Below are 23,604 nucleotides of genomic sequence, written 5' to 3'. Positions count from 1 at the left end.
TTGCAGCATTCTTTGGCACATGTTTTACTTAGCAGCCTGGGATCAGCCACAAAAGCCGCAACAGTTTCACTCACATACGTTACAGCCTCCGTGGTTTTTTTAGCGCAAATCCCTCCCCACTTACCTTCACGGCACGATGACCTCACGCACGTTTACTCAAACGAAACTGCACCCATTGCAGCCAGGCTGACTCCAGCGTTAAACTTACAAAACCCCTTCCCACTCTCCTCCCTCTCTTGTTTCTCTCCCCGGGCTAGAAATGGGCGGCCCTTGGCTGCGCTTGCCTCTCCATAAATCCGTTTTGACTGCAAAGAGTTCCGGATTTCTACTAGTGCTCAGCGGAGAATCAGCGGGGAAGAGCTGCGAGTTGCCGCGAGCTGTTTCACCTGCTTTTCGGGAAGCGCTCCAAGGTACTGGTTTGCAGTGTCGCGGTGGAGTTAGAGGGGCAGGGAGGAAGCAGAGCGCAGTGGACCCCCCCAAAGTCTCGAGAGCAGGCAAGTGCAAGACGGTTAATCGGAGTCGCCGTCAATTCGCTGGGAAGTTGCTCGGGTTGACCTCGAAACGGTTGCTGCCGCGATTGGCATCTACTCGCCCCTGAACTGAGTTCACACTGGGCTTGCTTGCAAGGTTCGCGAGTACGTATAGGATCGCAGCCGAAGGGTTGCAGCTCTGCTGTTCGGGCTGTGTACACATTAGACCTTTAAAGCTCATGCTCCCCCCCCCAAAAAAAAAGAGTTACTGCAGTTTTGCTAAGGGTTCTTGGCAGTGCTTTCCAAACTTGGGTCTCCTTTTTTTGGACTACAACTCCCATCATCCCTAGCTAGCATGACTAGTGGTCAGGGATGATGGGAAGAGTAGTCCCAAAACAGCTGGAGACCCAAGTTTGGAAAGCACTGCTTCCTGGGAATGGCAACTCTGCCAGGTGAACTACAGGGTGCAGAATTTTATTTTTTTTTGGGGGGGGGGAATGTGATTTAAAGGTAAAGTGTACACACATAAAGTGGCTTCCAGGTGTTTTTATGGGTGCAGTAGCGCTGTGCTTGTTGCTGAACTATGGACCTTCTGAAATCTAATCTGCTAGTCAGTCGTATAGGTCAAGGGTGTGTTTACAAAGATGTTTATACTTGCTGTGTTTGCTGGGTTTTTCACCCGTTTAATACTGGGTGGCACTGTGGTCTAAACCACAGAGCCTAGGGCTTGCTGATCGGAAAGTTGGTGGTTCAAATCTCCGTGACGGGGTGAGCTCCCGTTGCTAAGTCCCAGCTCCTGCCCACCTAGCAGTTCAAAAGCACGTCAAGGTGCAAGTAGATAAATAGGTACTGCTCCGGCGGGAAGGTAAACGGCGTTTCCATGCGCTGCTCTGGTTCGCCAGAAGTTGCTTAATCATGCTGGCCACATGACCCAGAAGCTGTACGCCGGCTCCCTCAGCCTATAGAGCGAGATGAGCACTGCAACCCCGGAGTCGTCCGCGACTGGACCTAGTAGTCAGGAGTACCTATACCTCTTTGTTGTTGTTGTTTAGTCGTGTCCGACTCTTCGTGACCCCATGGACCAGAGCACACCAGGCACTCCTGTCTTCCACTGCCTCCCGCAGTTTGGTCAGACTCATGTTTGTAGCTTCGAGAACCTTTACCTCTACCAACAGTAAATGCATACATATCCGGTATTTTATTACAAACCACCACTGTCTGAGGCATTGCTTCTGGAACCAGCTTCACACAGATTGGAGTCCAAAGCCACGCCCAATTTGTCTCTAGCCAAGGTTGTACACTAACAGAAACATCTCTGGGGGACTGAGGGAGCTGGGAAAACAGTTTCACGTCACTGCACCACAAGAGGCCTCCTTTCAGAATAATTGCGTTTGTTTTACCTTCACAACAACCTAATGAGAGAAATTAAGATCTGAAGGTGTGTACACTTTACCAGCTGAAACTGGTAATGGCGAAAGTGATGGCAGGCGAAAGTGATTGACTTTATGGGATTGGCAGAAATGACCGGCAGAATCCGTGACCAAGAGAAAGAGACTGTGGAAGAAGACTGGAAGAAGTTTAAAATATATCTTAAGAGCTACTATAAAATTGAGGAGTGCTAAAATGCTAAGGGAGAGGAAGATGTAGAATTACAGCGGTAAATTTTGTTTGATTTAGGGTGAAATTGAAAAGGAGAATGAATTTAAATTTAATTGGTTAAAAGGGTTGTTGAATAATTGTTAAAAATAAAAAAGGATGCAAAAAAGGGAAGGTATGGGGAAGTCCGAGAAAAGAGGCTCATGAAGATAAGGTTAAGAAACTATGAATTTATGTGTTTGTTTGTATGTTGTTTCTGTTGTGTTTTATAAAATTGGAAAACTAATAAAAAATTTATAAAAAAAAAGAAACTTTTTGTGTGTGTGCCTCTCATCTGTCCATGCCAGTGGGCAGAGAGGACGTGGGGATCTCTGATTCAGATTGCCTGACTGGTTTCCCTGGCCCTCCACTGCCTCCAAACCCTTTTCCTGAAGCGCTCTTCCTTCCAACCATACCACCCTAGAAATGGCCTTTCAGTGACTCATCTTCCAAGTACAGTGGAGCCCTGTTCACATCCTGAAGCGAATGCAACCCATGACTGCGCGTCTGCGCATGCGCGGGTTACGATTCGTCGCTTCCGCGCATGTGCGTGACATCATTTTGACCGTCTGCGCATGCATGAGCGGTGAACTGGAAGTAAGCACAACCCAAAAGCACTCAACCTGAAGCAACTTCAACCCGAGGTATGATTGTAGGTGCGAAAATGCAAGATACCCATTTGACAGTGGAGCCCTAGGCACGATTCACTGAGCTCAATAGGGCTTATTCTCAAGGAATAGGACTTGAGTAGATATGGATAGGACTGTATTGCAAGGTGCCAAAAATCTCACTGTTCTCTGCGCTACAGGGTAGTCATAGAATGCTGTTGAGAAAAGTATGTTTTACACAAGCGCAGAGAGGGAGATGGACAGGGCGAGAATATAAATGGCCCAAAATAAGATGAAATGAAATGGGGAGGCTAGGGTTCAAGGAAAGAGGATTTGCTAGGAGGAGGAGACTCGAATAGGTTGAGATTGCCAGGTACAGCTTCAGCCAGCAGGAGCTGGGACTGCCAAGGGCAGTGGGATTGCGCCACTAGCCAGCATGGCAACCACTTGGGTCCCTCTTCCTGGCCACATCAGAGAAGCAAGCAAGGAGGGTGCAAAGTAAAAAGAGGATGCACCCACTGCCAATGTAAGACATGTAAAGGTAAAGGTAAAGGGACCCATGACCATTAGGTCCAGTTGTGACCGACTCTGGGGTTGCGACGCTCATCTCACTTTATTGGCTGAGGGAGCCAGCATACAGCTTCCGGGTCATGTGGCCAGCATGACTAAGCTGCTTCTGGTGAACCAGAGCAGCGCACGGAAACGCTGTTTACCTTCCCGCTGGAGCGGTACCTATTTATCTACTTGCACTTTGACGTGCTTTCAAACAGCTAGGTTGGCAGGAGCAGGGACCGAGCAATGGGAGCTCACCCCTTTGCGGGGATTCGAACCGCCGACCTTCTGATCGGCAAGTCCTAGGCTCTGTGGTTTAACCCACAGCACCACCCGTGTCCCTTGTGAGACATGTAGGACCTTCTCAATCTGAATGAACTCTCAAGAAACAGCTGGTGTCACTTCACCTCCCTGCAAACAAATGAGGACGAACGCTCAATAAACAGGTTGTCCGGAAGCAATCCATTCACAAAATAGCTACAATCTGGAAGCATCCGGAGAGACAGTAAGCTTAATGAGACTTGCTTCTCAGTAGAGATATATAGGATAACATGGTATAGTGGGCAGAAATTTCAAGGAGCAAGGAGTGGTGGTTACTACGAAAAACAGTGTTTCATTATGAGATGGAAAGATATGCTGTTTGGCTGCCACTGGTAAATATTTGAAATAGCATTCTTGAACAAGCTCACAGTGCTATCCCTGACCTAATTGGGGGAAAGTGCTTTGGCAGAGCTGTTGCTTTGCATTTCAAATGGAGAACTGTGTCTTTGAAACAGCAGCCCTTGCTCTGCTTGGCCAGTAATAGGCAAACAAAGCTTTTGAGCTGGCATAATGTAGTTGTCAGACTTGTCAGAGTAGGGCTGAGGGCGATCTGGGTTCAGTTACTGACTTTGGCACATAGCTTTAAAGTGGCCTTGGGCCAACCAATTGTCCCTCAACCTCTTAAAGTGATTGTGAGATTAAAATCATGCAGGTGAGGAGAAGAACCAGTTGTGCTGCCTTGATCTCCTTGCAAAAAAGGTGGGAAATCAATGCAGCAGAAGTTAACATTTTGAAATCCTTACAAAAAACCTGTAAATAGTATGTGTTAGCATATCAGATTATGAAAGTGGCTGACCAAATTTTATCTAGCAAATTCTAGGACTAGGCGATAGCATATCTCACCAGCTAAATACAGTAGTACCTCAGGTTAAGTGCTTAATTCTTTCTGGAGGTCCGTTCTTAACCTGAAACTGTTCTTAACCTGAAGCACCACTTTAGCTAATGGGGCCTCCTACAGCCGCCGCGCCGCCGGAGCACGATTTCTGTTCACATCCTGAAGCAAAGTTCTTAACCCAAGGTACTATTTCTGGGTTAGCGGAGTCTGTAACCTGAAGCGTATGTAACCTGAAGCGTATGTAACCCCAGGTACCACTGTATTTTGAGCGGGGCTTTTTTTCAGCCGGAACTCACCAGAACTGAGTTCTGGCACCTCTGTAGCGTTGCAGTTCCATTCCCTGGCACAGCGCTCGTGGCTATGTGGCGGAGGATGCGAGTGGCACGGCGATTGGGGCAACGAGGCTGGCGGCATAAGGCAGCAGATTGTATTTTTGCTGCACCGGTGGGACAAACGGGTGCAGAAGAGAAGCTCTTTTTTAAAAAAAAAAAAAAAAAAAAAGGTCCTCCCCTGTAGTAAAGTTAGTCTTATTTAGAAAATTATTCTTTGGTCAAGTAAGAGGAGTGAAGCCTTGTGGGAGTTTCATCAGCCACAAGGACCCTGGGAAAGAAGTTGTGTATCTTTAAACTCTAGACTAGATGGCTCCTTAGCTGAAAGCTTTATTGGAACCAAGGAAGCCTTGATTTAATGAAAGACCTAACACCTGAGTTTGAGAGTGTAAACATCCCCCCCCCCCCCAGTGATGCTATCTGTCCTTGAATTGCTTGGGAATGTGTATCTGGTTAATTTCCACGGAAGGGAGGAAACCCTTTGATTTAAAATTTGGATTCCAAATTGGCCCAGCTGTCAAGAAGTAAATTGATTGACCAGCAAGCCGGTCATTGGTGTATTCAAAAATAATTTGAGTCTTATGATTGGCTTGAAAGTTACGACGCATAGTGCAAATTGTGAATAAAGGATCAAGGAATTGTTTGAGAAATTGCGCTCTCTGCCATTGTTCTGCAATCCGCATAGAGGCCCGGCTCTGATGTTCCATCTTAACAGCCGTCGTTTTGCCTTTTGAAATGGAGATCTTCAAAAGCCGTCAACTTGCAGATTCTTAACTTCAACTATCCTATTTGTGTTAGAGCTTGTGAGTATGTATAGCTAGATATACTATGTACCTTTGTTATTTTCTTATCTGTAACGTCCAAAAGAGTGCCTGCTATTCTAGCATGTTTTTATGTTATTTTTAAAATAAACCTTTTAAGAATGAAACTGTTTTAGTTTGTGTGCCTTTCCGGAGGGAATAGCTAAGTCCTAGCCTTACGCTTGGTTACACTCTACCGTAGAACTTCTGCCTGCAAGTCTGTGGATGCAACTTGCGGAATAGGGGGACAGCCAGGTTAAACGGGTCACAGCCTTCTCCCTGGGTTGTGATTCTGGGTCCCCTGGACAAGAGGGAGTGGTGGCAGCCCTACCGGGTCGTGTTTGTTCTGTTTTGGAAAAAGTAATTAGCCCGCCAACATTGCCCTGGGCGTCCTAGTCTGGCCGGAGAGCAGAGACAGGAGATGGGAGGGGCAAGTGGTTGGGGGTGAACATTACTACATCCCCTTAAAAAACAACTTTGGATGTGTGCTCCCCCTCCTTTTCTAGAACAAAAAGCCCTGATTGTGTACTATTAAGTGCAATACAGTACTACAGTTGTACCTTGGAACTCGTACATTTCGGCTCCCAAATGATCGAAAACCGGAAGTGAGTGTTCCAGTTTTTGAACGATTTTTGGAAGCCAAACGTCCGGCACAGCTTCCTATCGGAAGCCGCTTCGAACAGTTCCGGAATTCAAATGGACTCCCGGAACACGTTCTGTTCGAAAACCAAGGTACGACTGTATGCTGATACCTCACGAGGTCTGAAATAAGGATGGAGCTACGTAAAGGCATTGGGCTGGCTTCACGGTTTTTCCTGCATTGTGAGTTTTGCATATCACACACGCATCATGATTCACAATATATTGCCAGGTCAAAAATTATGAAAACGATAACATGATAGCTTCAAACCGGTTTTGGATGATATATTGATATAGCGCCCAGCCCTAGCGAGTTAAGGGCAGGGGGAAGATTCAGCCTGAGGGTTTTGCACCTGTAGCTTTGTCTCCTATGCCAGCTCTTTGAGATATGAGGGAAGAGCCACAGAGCAGTGGTAAACCATCCATTTTGCATCAGAAGGTCCCAGGCTGGAACCCCAGCATCTTCATATAGGAGGCGACTATAGGAGACTGCCGTCGGGAGCCACCTGCGCCGGACGTCCGCCGGAGGGTGAGACAGTGTCCAATCAGCCCAGGCAGAGTCTACTCGCCGGTGAGGGCTCGAGAGAGGCGCGTGCCGGTGCGAAGGTACGAGGCAGAGGAGGAGGAGGAGGAAGAGTACTTTCAGAGACCCCTGCGTGGATACGCAACAACAACGGCGGCGGAACAGCTACACGCCGAGGGGCAATTGCCTCCTTAACCCTACACCAAGGTATGAACCTGTCCCGAGGAGGGGGGGAGACCGATACCAACGGTCCCCTCCAGGACTGACTTTAAGTAACCTTAACTGGAAGGTGTTCCAGAAATACCACACCCCCCCCCCACTGATGTCCTTAGTTATCTAAATCTTTTTGAGGTGACTTGCCGGGACATGGGGGTTGCGCCAGAACTGTATATGGCGGTGTTACGTCCCCTAGTTTGTGGTGACTTGTCAGAGCTTATGGGGCACCTCCCCCCAGATGAGATGAATGACTATGAAAGCTTTAAAAGATTAGTCATGCAGCGGCATGGCTTACATCCTGAACATTATCGAAAAGCTTTTTGGAAAGTGGAAAGGGGAGGGCTCACCGACAACATTGCAGTCTTCTCTGCCAAAATGGCCCAAAACTTTGAACTGTGGCTTGCAGCCGAGGGGGTGGAGGATTTGAAAGGGATCAAGCAGTTGCTGTTAATTGAACAATTGATGCGCTCCCTGCCCCCAGAAATTGTTAGTTTGGTTGCCGATAAAAAGCCCAGGACGCTGGCAGAAGCCACCGCCCTTGCTGAATCCTTTTGGCTGAACCGCACCCATCTTGTCAATAAAGGACAGAGTAACATGTATAAATCTACAGCGTCGTCGGGAAGGTCCGCCCCCCCCCATCAAAGAATCCAGCAAAGGATTGCCTACACCTGTTAAAGACTCTGCTGCAGCTGGGGGAGAGCGTGCTAAAGTGCCCCCGAGTTCTGGACTGTGTTTCTTTTGCAAAAAACCGGGGCACGTAAAGGCAGTTTGTCCCCAGTTGAGTGGGAAAAAGCCCCCCCGTTCTTACCTCCACCCCTGCTGTCCGGATGATACAGCGGCAGGAGGAAAATTGGGAGGAGAAATCGACAAAATCTGGAGCAGTGGAAAGTTTGGCTCTGGAGGAGGAGGGTGGGGTGACACCTGTTGTGAGTAAACCTGAACCCCCTGGTGTGACCGTGGGTCCTGTATGCACCAGGAACCCTGTAAAAACACCCCATGTGAATTGGGCAAATTTGGAGTTTTCCGCCCCTATCGAGATCAATAAAACTGTTGTGGACTCGTACCGGGACACTGGTTCTGATATTACTAGTGTGTCGAAAGATCTGGTTTTACCCAGCCAGATGCAGGCTAAACCCTTAAAGATTAGCCCTTACGGAGTGGAGGAAATTTTCCAGCCAACAGCAATAGTTCCCCTTAAATACAAAGGTTATAGTGGGGATCATTTGGTAATTGTCCATGATCCAGAAGTCTGCAAAAGTCCCGTTTTGGTTGGGAATGATCTTGGGTTTCAAGTCTATCTGCAGCAACAGCTGAAATTGGATCCGGTAACTGTAGCAACACCCCCCACCCCATCCCAGGCAGGGAGAGATTCGGTGGAGCCTGAAACAGGGTTCGATGGAAAACCCGGAGGGGAGGGAGAGTTACCTGTCTTGGATGAGGATACCAAGAAGGACCTTAATGGTTCTGTGGAACTGGGAGATCTGGGAGAGTTTGCTGCTGAGCAAAGGGCTGACCCCTCCTTGCAGGATTGTCGGGAGGCGGTTGGAACTCCTCTCCGAGGAACGAAGAGGGCCCAATTTGTGTATAAAAAGGGACTTTTATATCGACAATTTGTACCAAAAAGGTGAAAGATAAAGATTTTGTTTTACAACTAGTGGTTCCAGAAAAGAAGCGATCTACTGTTCTTAGCTTAGCCCATGAAGACGGCTTGGCGGGTCATATGGGACTACAAAAGACCTTAGAGAGACTGACTCGTTACTTTTACTGGCCTGATGTGTATCAAACCACTAAAGCATATGTGCGTTCTTGTGTAATTTGCCAGAAGGTGGGGAATGACCGTGATAACCTGCCTAATGAGTTACAGAGTGTCCCCTTAGAAGCAAATGTTTTGGAAAAGTGGGGAATTGATTTAGTGGGTCCCTTGCCAAAAACTCGCTCAGGGAAGCAATATCTGTGCGTGATCATTGATTATGCGTCTCGTTATGTTTATGCCACAAGTTTGACTAATACCTCTGCTAATAGTCTGGTTAAGGCTTTAATTTCTGCCTTCTGTTCCCTAGGAATTCCTAAAGTTTTGGTGAGCGATTTGGGAACTAATTTCATGGCTAAAGTAACCCAGGAGGTCTTGCGTTTGTCTGAGGTTCGCCACCATACATCCATTGCTTACCAGCATCAGGGAAATGGGTTGGTGGAAAGAGTGCAAAAGACCTTGGTTCAGATGCTGCGCAAGTATGCCCTGGCCCATGGTACTAGTTGGGACCAAGATTTGCCTTTGGTGGTGGCTGCTTATAATGATGCGCATCAAAGAAGCCTTGGGTTTGCACCCAATCAGTTAATTTTTGGAAGGCTTCTGAATACCCCTCTCTCAATGCTCCGGAAAGAGTGGGAAGGTTCTGAGGAAGAGATAAAACTGCCTTCTGTTAGTGAGTATTTTGCCCAATTAAAAGGAACTCTGGCAGACATTTGGCAACTGGCCAAAGAGAATTTAGAGAACGCCCGATTAGATCAAAAAAGAGTACATGATGCCAAAGCTGTGTGCAAACAGTTTGAGGTGGGGGATCAGGTATGGATTTTAAGACCGTCTCGCCCCCACAAGTTAGATGTGAAATGGCAAGGTCCTGGTGTTGTGGAAGCGAGGCTGAGTCCTGTGCGTTACCTTGTAAACTGCAAGGAATTGCACCCCACTGCTCGCGAGTATCATGTTAATTCTCTGAAAGAGTGTGTTGAACAAAAGATCTCTGTGCTGGCCATTTCGCGGAGTCAGGAGGAGGTGCCTGCTTCACCTGTGGATCTTTTAACTGAATACAAACAGGCTGGGAGTATTTCTGATGTATTGCAGCTGCCGACTTTAAGTGAGACTCAGGCTAAAGAGCTCTATGAAGCACTGCAACCTTATAGCAACACATTTAGCACCAAGCCTGGTAAGACTCACTTGGCTCAACATCATTTTGTCACGGGGGACACTCCCCCTATTTCCTCACGTCCATATTGAGTTGGTGAGGCACATGCACAGAACATTGAGACTGAATTGAAATAAATGCTGGAGTTGGGAGTTATAGAACCTAGTAAGAGTGCTTGGGCTTCTCCCATAGTACTGGTTCCAAAACCCGACGGATCTATTCGTTTTTGCATAGACTATCGAAAAATTAACCTGGTCACTGTTCCTGATGTGTTTCCCTTACCTAGAATTGACACATTGATTGAGAAGTTGGGACGGGCGAGATTCATCACCGTCATGGATTTGACAAAAGGGTATTGGCAAATCCTGCTGTCCCCAGAAGCTTCTGAAAAGTCTGCTTTTGTTACTCATGTAGGCTTGTACCAGTTTAAAGTGCTGCCGTTTGGATTACGAAATGCTCCTGCAGCTTTCCAACGGTTAATCAACTCCTTGATTCATGACCTGAATGAGTTTTGCTGTGCTTATTTGGACGATCTAGCAATCTTTTCTGAATCGTGGCCAGAACACCTTAAGCATGTGCAGAGAGTTTTGGCCCAGTTGCAAGAGGCAAACCTGACTGTTAAAATATCAAAATGCCAGTTTGCCCAAGGGGAAGTGGTGTACTTGGGATTTAGAGTGGGGTCAGGAAACATCAAGACCTTAGAGGCCAAGGTGCAGTGCATTCAAGAATGGCCTCGCCCCATCGTGAAGAAGGATGTGCAGTCTTTTATAGGGTTGGTGAATTATTATAGGCGCTTCGTCAACCATTTTGCAACTTTAGCTGCTCCGCTTACCAACCTTTGTAAGAAGTCTCTGCCAGTCAGAATAAATTGGACCGAGGAGTGCCAAAGGGCCTTTGATTTGTTAAAACACGCCCTTATGAGTTCCCAAGTCATGCTGGCCCCAGATCAGAGACGTCCGTTTGTAGTGCAAACTGATGCCAGTCAGACTGGACTAGGAGCCGTTTTGCTCCAAGAAGATGAAAAAGGAAATTGGCGTCCCGTGGTTTACTTGAGTAAAAAGTTAATCACTTCTGAACAAAATTATTCAACCATAGAGAAGGAGTGTTTTGCTTTGGTCTGGGCTCTGACCAAACTGCGTCCTTATTTGTGGGGTAACACCTTTGAGGTTCAAACTGACCATTCTCCACTGTGTTGGCTGGAAAGGGTAAAATCATCCAACCAGAAATTGCTTAGGTGGAGTATGGCCCTTCAAGATTTTCAGTTTAAAGTCACTCATATTGCAGGAAAGAGCAATGTTGTTGCTGATACTTTGTCTAGAATGTACCAATCTGTTCCATGAGATGTTATTATTGAGTACTGCCTAAGAACTGTGAAAAAATCAGATTAGGGGGGTGCTGCTAGTGATGTATGTTTTAAAAGCTGCTGGAGCCCCCTGGACCGGGTAATCTACCTCAGTATGTAAATAATTTTCTATGATGAAATTATGGGACTTCACCCTATAATTTCATCTTAGAGGGGAGGGTGTAGTAAAGTTAGTCTTATTTAGAAAATTATTCTTTGGTCAAGTAAGAGGAGTGAAGCCTTGTGGGAGTTTCATCAGCCACAAGGACCCTGGGAAAGAAGTTGTGTATCTTTAAACTCTAGACTAGATGGCTCCTTAGCTGAAAGCTTTATTGGAACCAAGGAAGCCTTGATTTAATGAAAGACCTAACACCTGAGTTTGAGAGTGTAAACATTCCCCCCCCCCCCCCCAGTGATGCTATCTGTCCTTGAATTGCTTGGGAATGTGTATCTGGCTAATTTCCACGGAAGGGAGGAAACCCTTTGATTTAAAGTTTGGATTCCAAATTGGCCCAGCTGTCAAGAAGTAAATTGATTGACCAGCAAGCCGGTCACTGGTGTATTCAAAAATAATTTGAGTCTTATGATTGGCTTGAAAGTTACGACGCATAGTGCGAATTGTGAATAAAGGATCAAGGAATTGTTTGAGAAATTGCGCTCTCTGCCATTGTTCTGCAATCCGCATAGAGGCCCGGCTCTGATGTTCCATCTTAACAGCCGTTGTTTTGCCTTTTGAAATGGAGATCTTCAAAAGCCGTCAACTTGCAGATTCTTAAGAACTTCAACTATCCTATTTGTGTTAGAGCTTGTGAGTATGTATAGCTAGATATACTATGTACCTTTGTTATTTTCTTATCTGTAACGTCCAAAAGAGTGCCTGCTATTCTAGCATGTTTTTATGTTATTTTTAAAATAAACCTTTTAAGAATGAAACTGTTTTAGTTTGTGTGCCTTTCCGGAGGGAATAGCTAAGTCCTAGCCTTACGCTTGGTTACACTCTACCGTAGAACTTCTGCCTGCAAGTCTGTGGATGCAACTTGCGGAATAGGGGGACAGCCAGGTTAAACGGGTCACAGCCTTCTCCCTGGGTTGTGATTCTGGGTCCCCTGGACAAGAGGGAGTGGTGGCAGCCCTACCGGGTCGTGTTTGTTCTGTTTTGGAAAAAGTAATTAGCCCGCCAACCTTGCCCTGGGCTTCCTAGTCTGGCCGGAGAGCAGAGACAGGAGATGGGAGGGGCAAGCGGTTGGGGGTGAACATTACTACATCCCCTTAAAAAACAACTTTGGATGTGTGCTCCCCCTCCTTTTCTAGAACAAAAAGCCCTGATTGTGTACTATTAAGTGCAATACAGTACTACAGTTGTACCTTGGAACTCGTACATTTCGGCTCCCAAATGATCGAAAACCGGAAGTGAGTGTTCCAGTTTTTGAACGATTTTTGGAAGCCAAACGTCCGGCACAGCTTCCAGTTGGCTGCAGGATGCTCCTGCAGCCTATCGGAAGCCGCTTCGAACAGTTCCGGAATTCAAATGGACTCCCGGAACACGTTCTGTTCGAAAACCAAGGTACGACTGTATGCTGATACCTCACGAGGTCTGAAATAAGGATGGAGCTATGTAAAGGCATTGGGCTGGCTTCACGGTTTTTCCTGCATTGTGAGTTTTGCATATCACACACGCATCATGATTCACAATATATTGCCAGGTCAAAAATTATGAAAACGATAACATGATAGCTTCAAACCGGTTTTGGATGATATATTGATATAGCGCCCAGCCCTAGCGAGTTAAGGGCAGGGGGAAGATTCAGCCTGAGGGTTTTGCACCTGTAGCTTTGTCTCCTATGCCAGCTCTTTGAGATATGAGGGAAGAGCCACAGAGCAGTGGTAAACCATCCATTTTGCATCAGAAGGTCCCAGGCTGGAACCCCAGCATCTTCATATAGGAGGCGACTATAGGAGACTGCCGTCGGGAGCCACCTGCGCCGGACGTCCGCCGGAGGGTGAGACAGTGTCCAATCAGCCCAGGCAGAGTCTACTCGCCGGTGAGGGCTCGAGAGAGGCGCGTGCCGGTGCGAAGGTACGAGGCAGAGGAGGAGGAGGAGGAAGAGTACTTTCAGAGACCCCTGTGTGGATACGCAACAACAACGGCGGCGGAACAGCTACACGCCGAGGGGCAATTGCCTCCTTAACCCTACACCAAGGTATGAACCTGTCCCGAGGAGGGGGGGAGACCGATACCAACGGTCCCCTCCAGGACTGACTTTAAGTAACCTTAACTGGAAGGTGTTCCAGAAATACCACACCCCCCCCCCCCACTGATGTCCTTAGTTATCTAAATCTTTTTGAGGTGACTTGCCGGGACATGGGGGTTGCGCCAGAACTGTATATGGCGGTGTTACGTCCCCTAGTTTGTGGTGACTTGTCAGAGCTTATGGGGCACCTCCCCCCAGATGAGATGAATGACTATGAAAGCTTTAAAAGATTAGTCATGCAGCGGCATGGCTTACATCCTGAACATTATCGAAAAGCTTTTTGGAAAGTGGAAAGGGGAGGGCTCACCGACAACATTGCAGTCTTCTCTGCCAAAATGGCCCAAAACTTTGAACTGTGGCTTGCAGCCGAGGGGGTGGAGGATTTGAAAGCGATCAAGCAGTTGCTGTTAATTGAACAATTGATGCGCTCCCTGCCCCCAGAAATTGTTAGTTTGGTTGCCGATAAAAAGCCCAGGACGCTGGCAGAAGCCACCGCCCTTGCTGAATCCTTTTGGCTGAACCGCACCCATCTTGTCAATAAAGGACAGAGTAACATGTATAAATCTACAGCGTCGTCGGGAAGGTCCGCCCCCCCCATCAAAGAATCCAGCAAAGGATTGCCTACACCTGTTAAAGACTCTGCTGCAGCTGGGGGAGAGCGTGCTAAAGTGCCCCCGAGTTCTGGACTGTGTTTCTTTTGCAAAAAACCGGGGCACGTAAAGGCAGTTTGTCCCCAGTTGAGTGGGAAAAAGCCCCCCCGTTCTTACCTCCACCCCTGCTGTCCGGATGATACAGCGGCAGGAGGAAAATTGGGAGGAGAAATCGACAAAATCTGGAGCAGTGGAAAGTTTGGCTCTGGAGGAGGAGGGTGGGGTGACACCTGTTGTGAGTAAACCTGAACCCCCTGGTGTGACCGTGGGTCCTGTATGCACCAGGAACCCTGTAAAAACACCCCATGTGAATTGGGCAAATTTGGAGTTTTCCGCCCCTATCGAGATCAATAAAACTGTTGTGGACTCGTACTGATATTACTAGTGTGTCGAAAGATCTGGTTTTACCCAGCCAGATGCAGGCTAAACCCTTAAAGATTAGCCCTTACGGAGTGGAGGAAATTTTCCAGCCAACAGCAATAGTTCCCCTTAAATACAAAGGTTATAGTGGGGATCATTTGGTAATTGTCCATGATCCAGAAGTCTGCAAAAGTCCCGTTTTGGTTGGGAATGATCTTGGGTTTCAAGTCTATCTGCAGCAACAGCTGAAATTGGATCCGGTAACTGTAGCAACACCCCCCACCCCATCCCAGGCAGGGAGAGATTCGGTGGAGCCTGAAACAGGGTTCGATGGAAAACCCGGAGGGGAGGGAGAGTTACCTGTCTTGGATGAGGATACCAAGAAGGACCTTAATGGTTCTGTGGAACTGGGAGATCTGGGAGAGTTTGCTGCTGAGCAAAGGGCTGACCCCTCCTTGCAGGATTGTCGGGAGGCGGTTGGAACTCCTCTCCGAGGAACGAAGAGGGCCCAATTTGTGTATAAAAAGGGACTTTTATATCGACAATTTGTACCAAAAAAGGTGAAAGATAAAGATTTTGTTTTACAACTAGTGGTTCCAGAAAAGAAGCGATCTACTGTTCTTAGCTTAGCCCATGAAGACGGCTTGGCGGGTCATATGGGACTACAAAAGACCTTAGAGAGACTGACTCGTTACTTTTACTGGCCTGATGTGTATCAAACCACTAAAGCATATGTGCGTTCTTGTGTAATTTGCCAGAAGGTGGGGAATGACCGTGATAACCTGCCTAATGAGTTACAGAGTGTCCCCTTAGAAGCAAATGTTTTGGAAAAGTGGGGAATTGATTTAGTGGGTCCCTTGCCAAAAACTCGCTCAGGGAAGCAATATCTGTGCGTGATCATCGATTATGTGTCTCGTTATGTTTATGCCACAAGTTTGACGAATACCTCTGCTAATAGTCTGGTTAAGGCTTTAATTTCTGCCTTCTGTTCCCTAGGAATTCCTAAAGTTTTGGTGAGCGATTTGGGAACTAATTTCATGGCTAAAGTAACCCAGGAGGTCTTGCGTTTGTCTGAGGTTCGCCACCATACATCCATTGCTTACCAGCATCAGGGAAATGGGTTGGTGGAAAGAGTGCAAAAGACCTTGGTTCAGATGCTGCGCAAGTATGCCCTGGCCCATGGTACTAGTTGGGACCAAGATTTGCCTTTGGTGGTGGCTGCTTATAATGATGCGCATCAAAGAAGCCTTGGGTTTGCACCCAATCAGTTAATTTTTGGAAGGCTTCTGAATACCCCTCTCTCAATGCTCCGGAAAGAGTGGGAAGGTTCTGAGGAAGAGATAAAACTGCCTTCTGTTAGTGAGTATTTTGCCCAATTAAAAGGAACTCTGGCAGACATTTGGCAACTGGCCAAAGAGAATTTAGAGAACGCCCGATTAGATCAAAAAAGAGTACATGATGCCAAAGCTGTGTGCAAACAGTTTGAGGTGGGGGATCAGGTATGGATTTTAAGACCGTCTCGCCCCCACAAGTTAGATGTGAAATGGCAAGGTCCTGGTGTTGTGGAAGCGAGGCTGAGTCCTGTGCGTTACCTTGTAAACTGCAAGGAATTGCACCCCACTGCTCGCGAGTATCATGTTAATTCTCTGAAAGAGTGTGTTGAACAAAAGATCTCTGTGCTGGCCATTTCGCGGAGTCAGGAGGAGGTGCCTGCTTCACCTGTGGATCTTTTAACTGAATACAAACAGGCTGGGAGTATTTCTGATGTATTGCAGCTGCCGACTTTAAGTGAGACTCAGGCTAAAGAGCTCTATGAAGCACTGCAACCTTATAGCAACACATTTAGCACCAAGCCTGGTAAGACTCACTTGGCTCAACATCATTTTGTCACGGGGGACACTCCCCCTATTTCCTCACGTCCATATTGAGTTGGTGAGGCACATGCACAGAACATTGAGACTGAATTGAAATAAATGCTGGAGTTGGGAGTTATAGAACCTAGTAAGAGTGCTTGGGCTTCTCCCATAGTACTGGTTCCAAAACTCGACGGATCTATTCATTTTTGCATAGACTATCGAAAAATTAACCTAGTCACTGTTCCTGATGTGTTTCCCTTACCTAGAATTGACACATTGATTGAGAAGTTGGGACGGGCGAGATTCATCACCGTCATGGATTTGACAAAAGGGTATTGGCAAATCCTGCTGTCCCCAGAAGCTTCTGAAAAGTCTGCTTTTGTTACTCATGTAGGCTTGTACCAGTTTAAAGTGCTGCCGTTTGGATTACGAAATGCTCCTGCAGCTTTCCAACGGTTAATCAACTCCTTGATTCATGACCTGAATGAGTTTTGCTGTGCTTATTTGGATGATCTAGCAATCTTTTCTGAATCGTGGCCAGAACACCTTAAGCATGTGCAGAGAGTTTTGGCCCGGTTGCAAGAGGCAAACCTGACTGTTAAAATATCAAAATGCCAGTTTGCCCAAGGGGAAGTGGTGTACTTGGGATTTAGAGTGGGGTCAGGAAACATCAAGACCTTAGAGGCCAAGGTGCAGTGCATTCAAGAATGGCCTCGCCCCATCGTGAAGAAGGATGTGCAGTCTTTTATCGGGTTGGTGAATTATTATAGGCGCTTCGTCAACCATTTTGCAACTTTAGCTGCTCCGCTTACCAACCTTTGTAAGAAGTCTCTGCCAGTCAGAATAAATTGGACCGAGGAGTGCCAAAGGGCCTTTGATTTGTTAAAACATGCCCTTATGAGTTCCCAAGTAATGCTGGCCCCAGATCAGAGACGTCCGTTTGTAGTGCAAACTGATGCCAGTCAGACTGGACTAGGAGCCGTTTTGCTCCAAGAAGATGAAAAAGGAAATTGGCGTCCCGTGGTTTACTTGAGTAAAAAGTTAATCACTTCTGAACAAAATTATTCAACCATAGAGAAGGAGCGCCGCCGGAGCACGATTTCTGTTCTCATCCTGAAGCAAAGTTCTTAACCCAAGGTACTATTTCTGGGTTAGCGGAGTCTGTAACCTGAAGCGTATGTAACCTGAAGCGTATGTAACCCCAGGTACCACTGTATTTCGAGCGGGGCTTTTTTTCAGCCGGAACTCACCAGAACTGAGTTCTGGCACCTCTGTAGCGTTGCAGTTCCATTCCCTGGCACAGCGCTCGTGGCTATGTGGCGGAGGATGCGAGTGGCACAGCGATTGGGGCAACGAGGCTGGCGGCAAAAGGCAGCAGATTGTATTTTTGCTGCACCGGTGGGACAAACGGGTGCAGAAGAGAAGCTCTTTTTTTTAAAAAAAAAAAAAAATGGTCCTCCCCTGTAGTAAAGTTAGTCTTATTTAGAAAATTATTCTTTGGTCAAGTAAGAGGAGTGAAGCCTTGTGGGAGTTTCATCAGCCACAAGGACCCTGGGAAAGAAGTTGTGTATCTTTAAACTCTAGACTAGATGGCTCCTTAGCTGAAAGCTTTATTGGAACCAAGGAAGCCTTGATTTAATGAAAGACCTAACACCTGAGTTTGAGAGTGTAAACATCCCCCCCCCCCCCAGTGATGCTATCTGTCCTTGAATTGCTTGGGAATGTGTATCTGGCTAATTTCCACAGAAGGGAGGAAACCCTTTGATTTAAAGTTTGGATTCCAAATTGGCCCAGCTGTCAAGAAGTAAATTGATTGACCAGCAAGCCGGTCATTGGTGTATTCAAAAATAATTTGAGTCTTATGATTGGCTTGAAAGTTACAACGCATAGTGCGAATTGTGAATAAAGGATCAAGGAATTGTTTGAGAAATTGCGCTCTCTGCCATTGTTCTGCAATCCGCATAGAGGCCCGGCTCTGATGTTCCATCTTAACAGCCGTCGTTTTGCCTTTTGAAATGGAGATCTTCAAAAGCCGTCAACTTGCAGATTCTTAAGAACTTCAACTATCCTATTTGTGTTAGAGCTTGTGAGTATGTATAGCTAGATATACTATGTACCTTTGTTATTTTCTTATCTGTAACGTCCAAAAAAGTGCCTGCTATTCTAGCATGTTTTTATGTTATTTTTAAAATAAACCTTTTAAGAATGAAACTGTTTTAGTTTGTGTGCCTTTCCGGAGGGAATAGCTAAGTCCTAGCCTTACGCTTGGTTACACTCTACCGTAGAACTTCTGCCTGCAAGTCTGTGGATGCAACTTGCGGAATAGGGGGACAGCCAGGTTAAACGGGTCACAGCCTTCTCCCTGGGTTGTGATTCTGGGTCCCCTGGACAAGAGGGAGTGGTGGCAGCCCTACCGGGTCGTGTTTGTTCTGTTTTGGAAAAAGTAATTAGCCCGCCAACCTTGCCCTGGGCGTCCTAGTCTGGCCGGAGAGCAGAGACAGGAGATGGGAGGGGCAAGCGGTTGGGGGTGAACATTACTACATCCCCTTAAAAAACAACTTTGGATGTGTGCTCCCCCTCCTTTTCTAGAACAAAAAGCCCTGATTGTGTACTATTAAGTGCAATACAGTACTACAGTTGTACCTTGGAACTCGTACATTTCGGCTCCCAAATGATCGAAAACCGGAAGTGAGTGTTCCAGTTTTTGAACGATTTTTGGAAGCCAAACGTCTGGCACAGCTTCCAGTTGGCTGCAGGATGCTCCTGCAGCCTATCGGAAGCCGCTTCGAACAGTTCCGGAATTCAAATGGACTCCCGGAACACGTTCTGTTCGAAAACCAAGGTACGACTGTATGCTGATACCTCACGAGGTCTGAAATAAGGATGGAGCTACGTAAAGGCATTGGGCTGGCTTCACGGTTTTTCCTGCATTGTGAGTTTTGCATATCACACACGCATCATGATTCACAATATATTGCCAGGTCAAAAATTATGAAAACGATAACATGATAGCTTCAAACCGGTTTTGGATGATATATTGATATAGCGCCCAGCCCTAGCGAGTTAAGGGCAGGGGGAAGATTCAGCCTGAGGGTTTTGCACCTGTAGCTTTGTCTCCTATGCCAGCTCTTTGAGATATGAGGGAAGAGCCACAGAGCAGTGGTAAACCATCCATTTTGCATCAGAAGGTCCCAGGCTGGAACCCCAGCATCTTCATATAGGGCTGGGAAATGAAGCCTGTCCAAAATCCTGGAAAGCCTCTGCCAGTCAGTGCAGACAATCTGAGCTAGATGGACCCAGTAGTCTGACTCAGTATAAGTGGCTTCCTATGTTTCCCCTACTACCACCACTGCCTACAATAAGTCAATATTTGATAAACCACCTTTTTCTTTTCCAGCTGCAGCAGTCTTTGGCCATGTGGCTCTATGTGGCGGCTCTGCTGGGTCTTTATTTCCTTTTCCGACGGTACCGTGAGCAGCAAATCTTGGGCAACCTGACGGAGAAGTATGTTTTCATCACTGGCTGCGATTCCGGGTTTGGAAACTTGTTGGCCAGGAAACTGGACGCTCGGGGAATCCGTGTCCTGGCAGCTTGCCTCATGCAGCAGGGGGCAGAAAAGCTGAAGGAAGCCACATCGGAACGGCTGCAGACCACCCTCTTGGACGTGACCCAAACGGAAAGCGTGGCCCGAGCAGCAAAATGGGCAAAAGGCATTGTGGGAGACAAAGGTTAGGGCAAGGCGCTCTGAATCTGCAGCAGCATAATTTGGTGTTCTTTCCGGAAAGTGTTATCATCCTTGTGGGGTGGATTAGGCTGGGAGATGGTGTAGGCTGGGAGATGGTGTCTGTGGCCCAAGATTTGCCCGTCTGACCAGGGTCTCTGTTGTTGTTTTTTAACCTCGCTCTTCCAGGTCCAAGTCCATCTCTCTTATCTATAATGCCACAATCTTAACTATGATTTGTTTGAAATGAGCCCATGTTCAAACCATGGGTGGGGAAGCTGGCTTGTTTCAATGGCCAGTAGTTTAGATTAATCATTGTTTAGGGTTTGAACATGGCTCACTATGTATTTTCTTTGTAGCATTCTAACAGCCCACAGACATAATTTCAGTATTTCTGTTTTAAAGTTTTGCTCAATGTTTTACTGGATTCTTATTTTATTTTGATACCATGCACTGACTTTTTGCTTGTGATTTCTAAATTGAGTGAACCGTTTTATAGCGATTTTATTATATTAAGCAGTATATATGTTACTAAAATGAATGGATGAACTCAGTGCTGAATTCAAACACCGCTTTGGGCAGAGAAAGCAGCTTAAGATTCTCCTTTTGCAGCTTTAGCTTGCAGTTTCAAATGGAGAGTCATCCTCTGCAATCCCAGCTTTAATTAAAGCTGGGCCTGGAAAAGATGGCTATCATGTTTTCTTTGCGTGTAGACCTGATCCTTCCTTTGAAGCGTGATGCCTTTCTGTCAGAAATAATGTGTTACATGATGTTGGGTGAGTGGGGCTTTGGTAAAAGGGCCTTGCAGGTCAATTTGGAGCAGGGCTTATTAGGCAAGCAGGCCGGAGGGTCACCAGCTGTGGTTTAGGTTGAGAGACGATAACTAGACTATCTGGTGACCCTAATGGTTTGAAGCTTCATCTTCTCAGTCCTACTATAAAACTGGAGTCACCAACATGGCGGCACCCATGAAGACAGTGGATTCTCTTCAGGGTGACAACTACACCGTACATTTGAAACCCATGGATTTCCCCCAAAGAATCCTGGGTGCTACAGTTTGCTAAGGGTGCTGTGAGTTGTGCAGGGGAACTACAGTTCCCACAATTCTCTGTGTTTTACATGTGCTTTAAATGTATGGTGTGGACGAACCCATCTCTGCTTTGTATTCAGTCTGTATTGGTCAAGTTCTGCTTTGCAGAGAGTAAGAGAAGGTGCTCAGGAGGTGTGTCCATATGGATGGGGCTCTGTTCTGTACCTGATCTCCTGTTTCTTTTTTGCCCCCTTCAGGCCTTTGGGGATTGGTGAACAATGCTGGCATTTCAGTCCCAACTGCCCCCAATGAGTGGCTGACGAAGGAGGACTTCAAGAAGATCATAGACATAAACTTGCTTGGCGTGGTTGATGTAACCATCCACATGTTACCTTTGATAAGAAGAGCCAAAGGGAGGATTGTCAATGTTGCCAGCGTAATGGGGAGGATATCCTTGTTCGGTGGTGGCTACTGTCCATCAAAATATGGGGTGGAGGCTTTCTCTGACAGCCTCAGGTAACTGCTGCAGGTTGATGTATTTTCTCGTTGCATTGGCTGCAACTCCTTGTTAGTCCAAGGAGACATTTTCTGCTTAAGGGGGGGGGGGGCGGTGTGACATTGTGCAAACCAGCCTGTGCCAGAAAATGTTTTTTAAAAAAACAAAAACCGGAACTGACATACGTTTGCAGAATTCAGCTTCCGTCACTCAGTGTTTGTGGAACTCAACAGATCTGGTACTTGCAGAGGAGCAAGCTAGCCTGTTTTCACAATGGTTGCCTTCAGATTATCAAATCTTGGCATAATAAGACAACATACAAATGAGCCTCTGTCTGGGGCAAAAACGGGGCCTACAGTCTTGGCTTGCTAGCCAGTCTGCAGTTTTTGCTTGATTCCTGGTCTCCACCACTTTCTGGCATGTGTGAAAGCAGGCTTTTGCAAAGCTCTCCCAGGTCTGATGGGAGAGTCTGGTGAGGATAAGTCAGGGAGGATTTAAAGAAGCCCCTCCAATCTTTTTTTGACCTGGGCACATGCAACTACTGTTGTGAACCAGGCATGCATGCATTTGAGCACTCCTTCCCTTTGGCATGCTGCTGCCAGTCAGCACAGACAATATTAAGTTAGATGGAGCAATAATCTCATTCAAAATAAGGCCACTTCTCCCATGATCTTGTCAATAGCCCTTTCCTTTGCCTTCTAAAGTAGTTGTTTTCTTAATCGTCCTATATAACAATAGTGAGTTCTGTTCTCCCAGAGTGATCTCTGTGTAGCCAAAAGAACTGTCAAAAGGGGTCATCATCAGCGTATCTGCCAAACTAGTGACAGGAGTTGCTGTGTGCCGTCCTCAGATGAAATTCACTGGCCACTGTTGGGAAAACAGGATGCAGGACCAGATGGACCATTTGCCTGATCTAAAAGGGCTTTCCTATATATCATGTTCTTATCCTCTTCACATCTCTATCCCATGGGCTACTGGTACAGAAGGCAACTATTCCTTCCCTTTTCCCTTCTCCAGGCTCGAGCTTGACGCCTTTGGAGTAAAGGTCTGTATAATAGAACCAGGCTACTTTCGAACGGCTATCACAAATGAGAAGATATTGTCAGACAACTTCCAAAGGCTCTGGAAGCAGGTCCCAGAGGAGACCAAGAAAGCATATGGGGAGCCTTACTTAAATCATAGTGAGTACTACCTTCCTGTTGTCTTGAATTTGATTCTGCTTAACAAATAGGCTTCTAGATGTGCTAATCTGTATTTCATAGCTTAGCTGTGGGTGTATGGCGTGAACAGGGACTGGGCAATTTGTATTCCGGAGGAAGGAGTGTGTGTAAGCATAGGGGTGTGGTGGAATTAGTCCACACTAATGGTATTCAAAGGTGATTGACCAGCTTCTGGCCTCTTTCTCTTGTTCCAATAGTGCTTGATTCAACCATTAAGATGCAAAAAGACTGCAATCCCAACCTCTCTCTGGTTACCGACTGCATGGAGCATGCTTTGACATCTGTGTACCCCCGTACTCGCTATTCAGCCGGCTGGGATGCCAAGCTGTTTTTTCTCCCTATGAGCTACATGCCAACATGGCTGCCACACTGGATAATGACCCGCTCTTACCCCAAACCAGCACAGAGCTTTTAGAGTGATTGTTAAGTGTGAGAGGGGCTGGAAAGTAGAACCTCTTTTTCAGTAAAAAATAAAAATGTTTAATAGACTCCTTTTATTATTGTTTGTGAGATGCCTCCTTCTCTTGCTGCAACGAAGCCTTGTTTCTGAACTATATCCAAAGCCAGGTGACACCTAGTTTCCTTTCCCAGTTAGCGGGGGGGGGGGGCAGGGGGCTGGACCATACCTCCTAGTGCTTCCTTAGCCATTGTCTGTTTCCTCTCCCCATCTTTTCTAACAGGTACAGGTGTGGTGGTAGTATTCTGGGCTTTGTCTCTCAAGAAAACCTATCCTTGGGCCAAGTCAAACAATTTCTCTAGCTTTAAGGCCCCTGGCAAATGGCCTCATGGACAATGTGCTTGTGCACAATTCTGGATATAGATATAAAATTCCAAAAGGCTGTGGGGAAA

General features: G+C 46.7%; 1 protein-coding gene across 1 annotated transcript; it reads left to right on the top strand.

Moving 5' to 3' along the window:
• The first annotated feature begins 248 nt into the window (after positions 1-248).
• On the top strand, positions 249-23,243 carry LOC307210716 (retinol dehydrogenase 16-like). Its single transcript, XM_079966868.1, has 5 exons — positions 249-410; positions 19,686-20,016; positions 21,297-21,555; positions 22,553-22,716; positions 22,953-23,243. Exons 2-5 carry the CDS (start codon positions 19,704-19,706, stop codon positions 23,168-23,170), a joined length of 954 nt encoding a protein of 317 aa, XP_079822994.1. The 5' UTR covers positions 249-410; positions 19,686-19,703; the 3' UTR covers positions 23,171-23,243.
• The last annotated feature ends 361 nt before the right edge of the window (positions 23,244-23,604 follow it).

The sequence above is a fragment of the Podarcis cretensis genome (genome assembly GCF_951804945.1).
Source record: "Podarcis cretensis genome assembly, chromosome: 2".
NCBI lineage: Eukaryota > Metazoa > Chordata > Lepidosauria > Squamata > Lacertidae > Podarcis > Podarcis cretensis.
This window is presented reverse-complemented; position numbering and strand designations above follow the sequence as displayed.

Bases quoted from the DNA above. Each gene is read 5' to 3' on its own strand.
- LOC307210716 (XM_079966868.1), top strand. From the start codon at position 19,704: ATGTGGCTCTATGTGGCGGCTCTGCTGGGTCTTTATTTCCTTTTCCGA. The intron at 20,017-21,296 runs GTTAGGGCAAGG...TGCCCCCTTCAG, and splicing joins AGGCATTGTGGGAGACAAAG to GCCTTTGGGGATTGGTGAAC. The intron at 22,717-22,952 runs GTGAGTACTACC...TTGTTCCAATAG, and splicing joins GGAGCCTTACTTAAATCATA to TGCTTGATTCAACCATTAAG.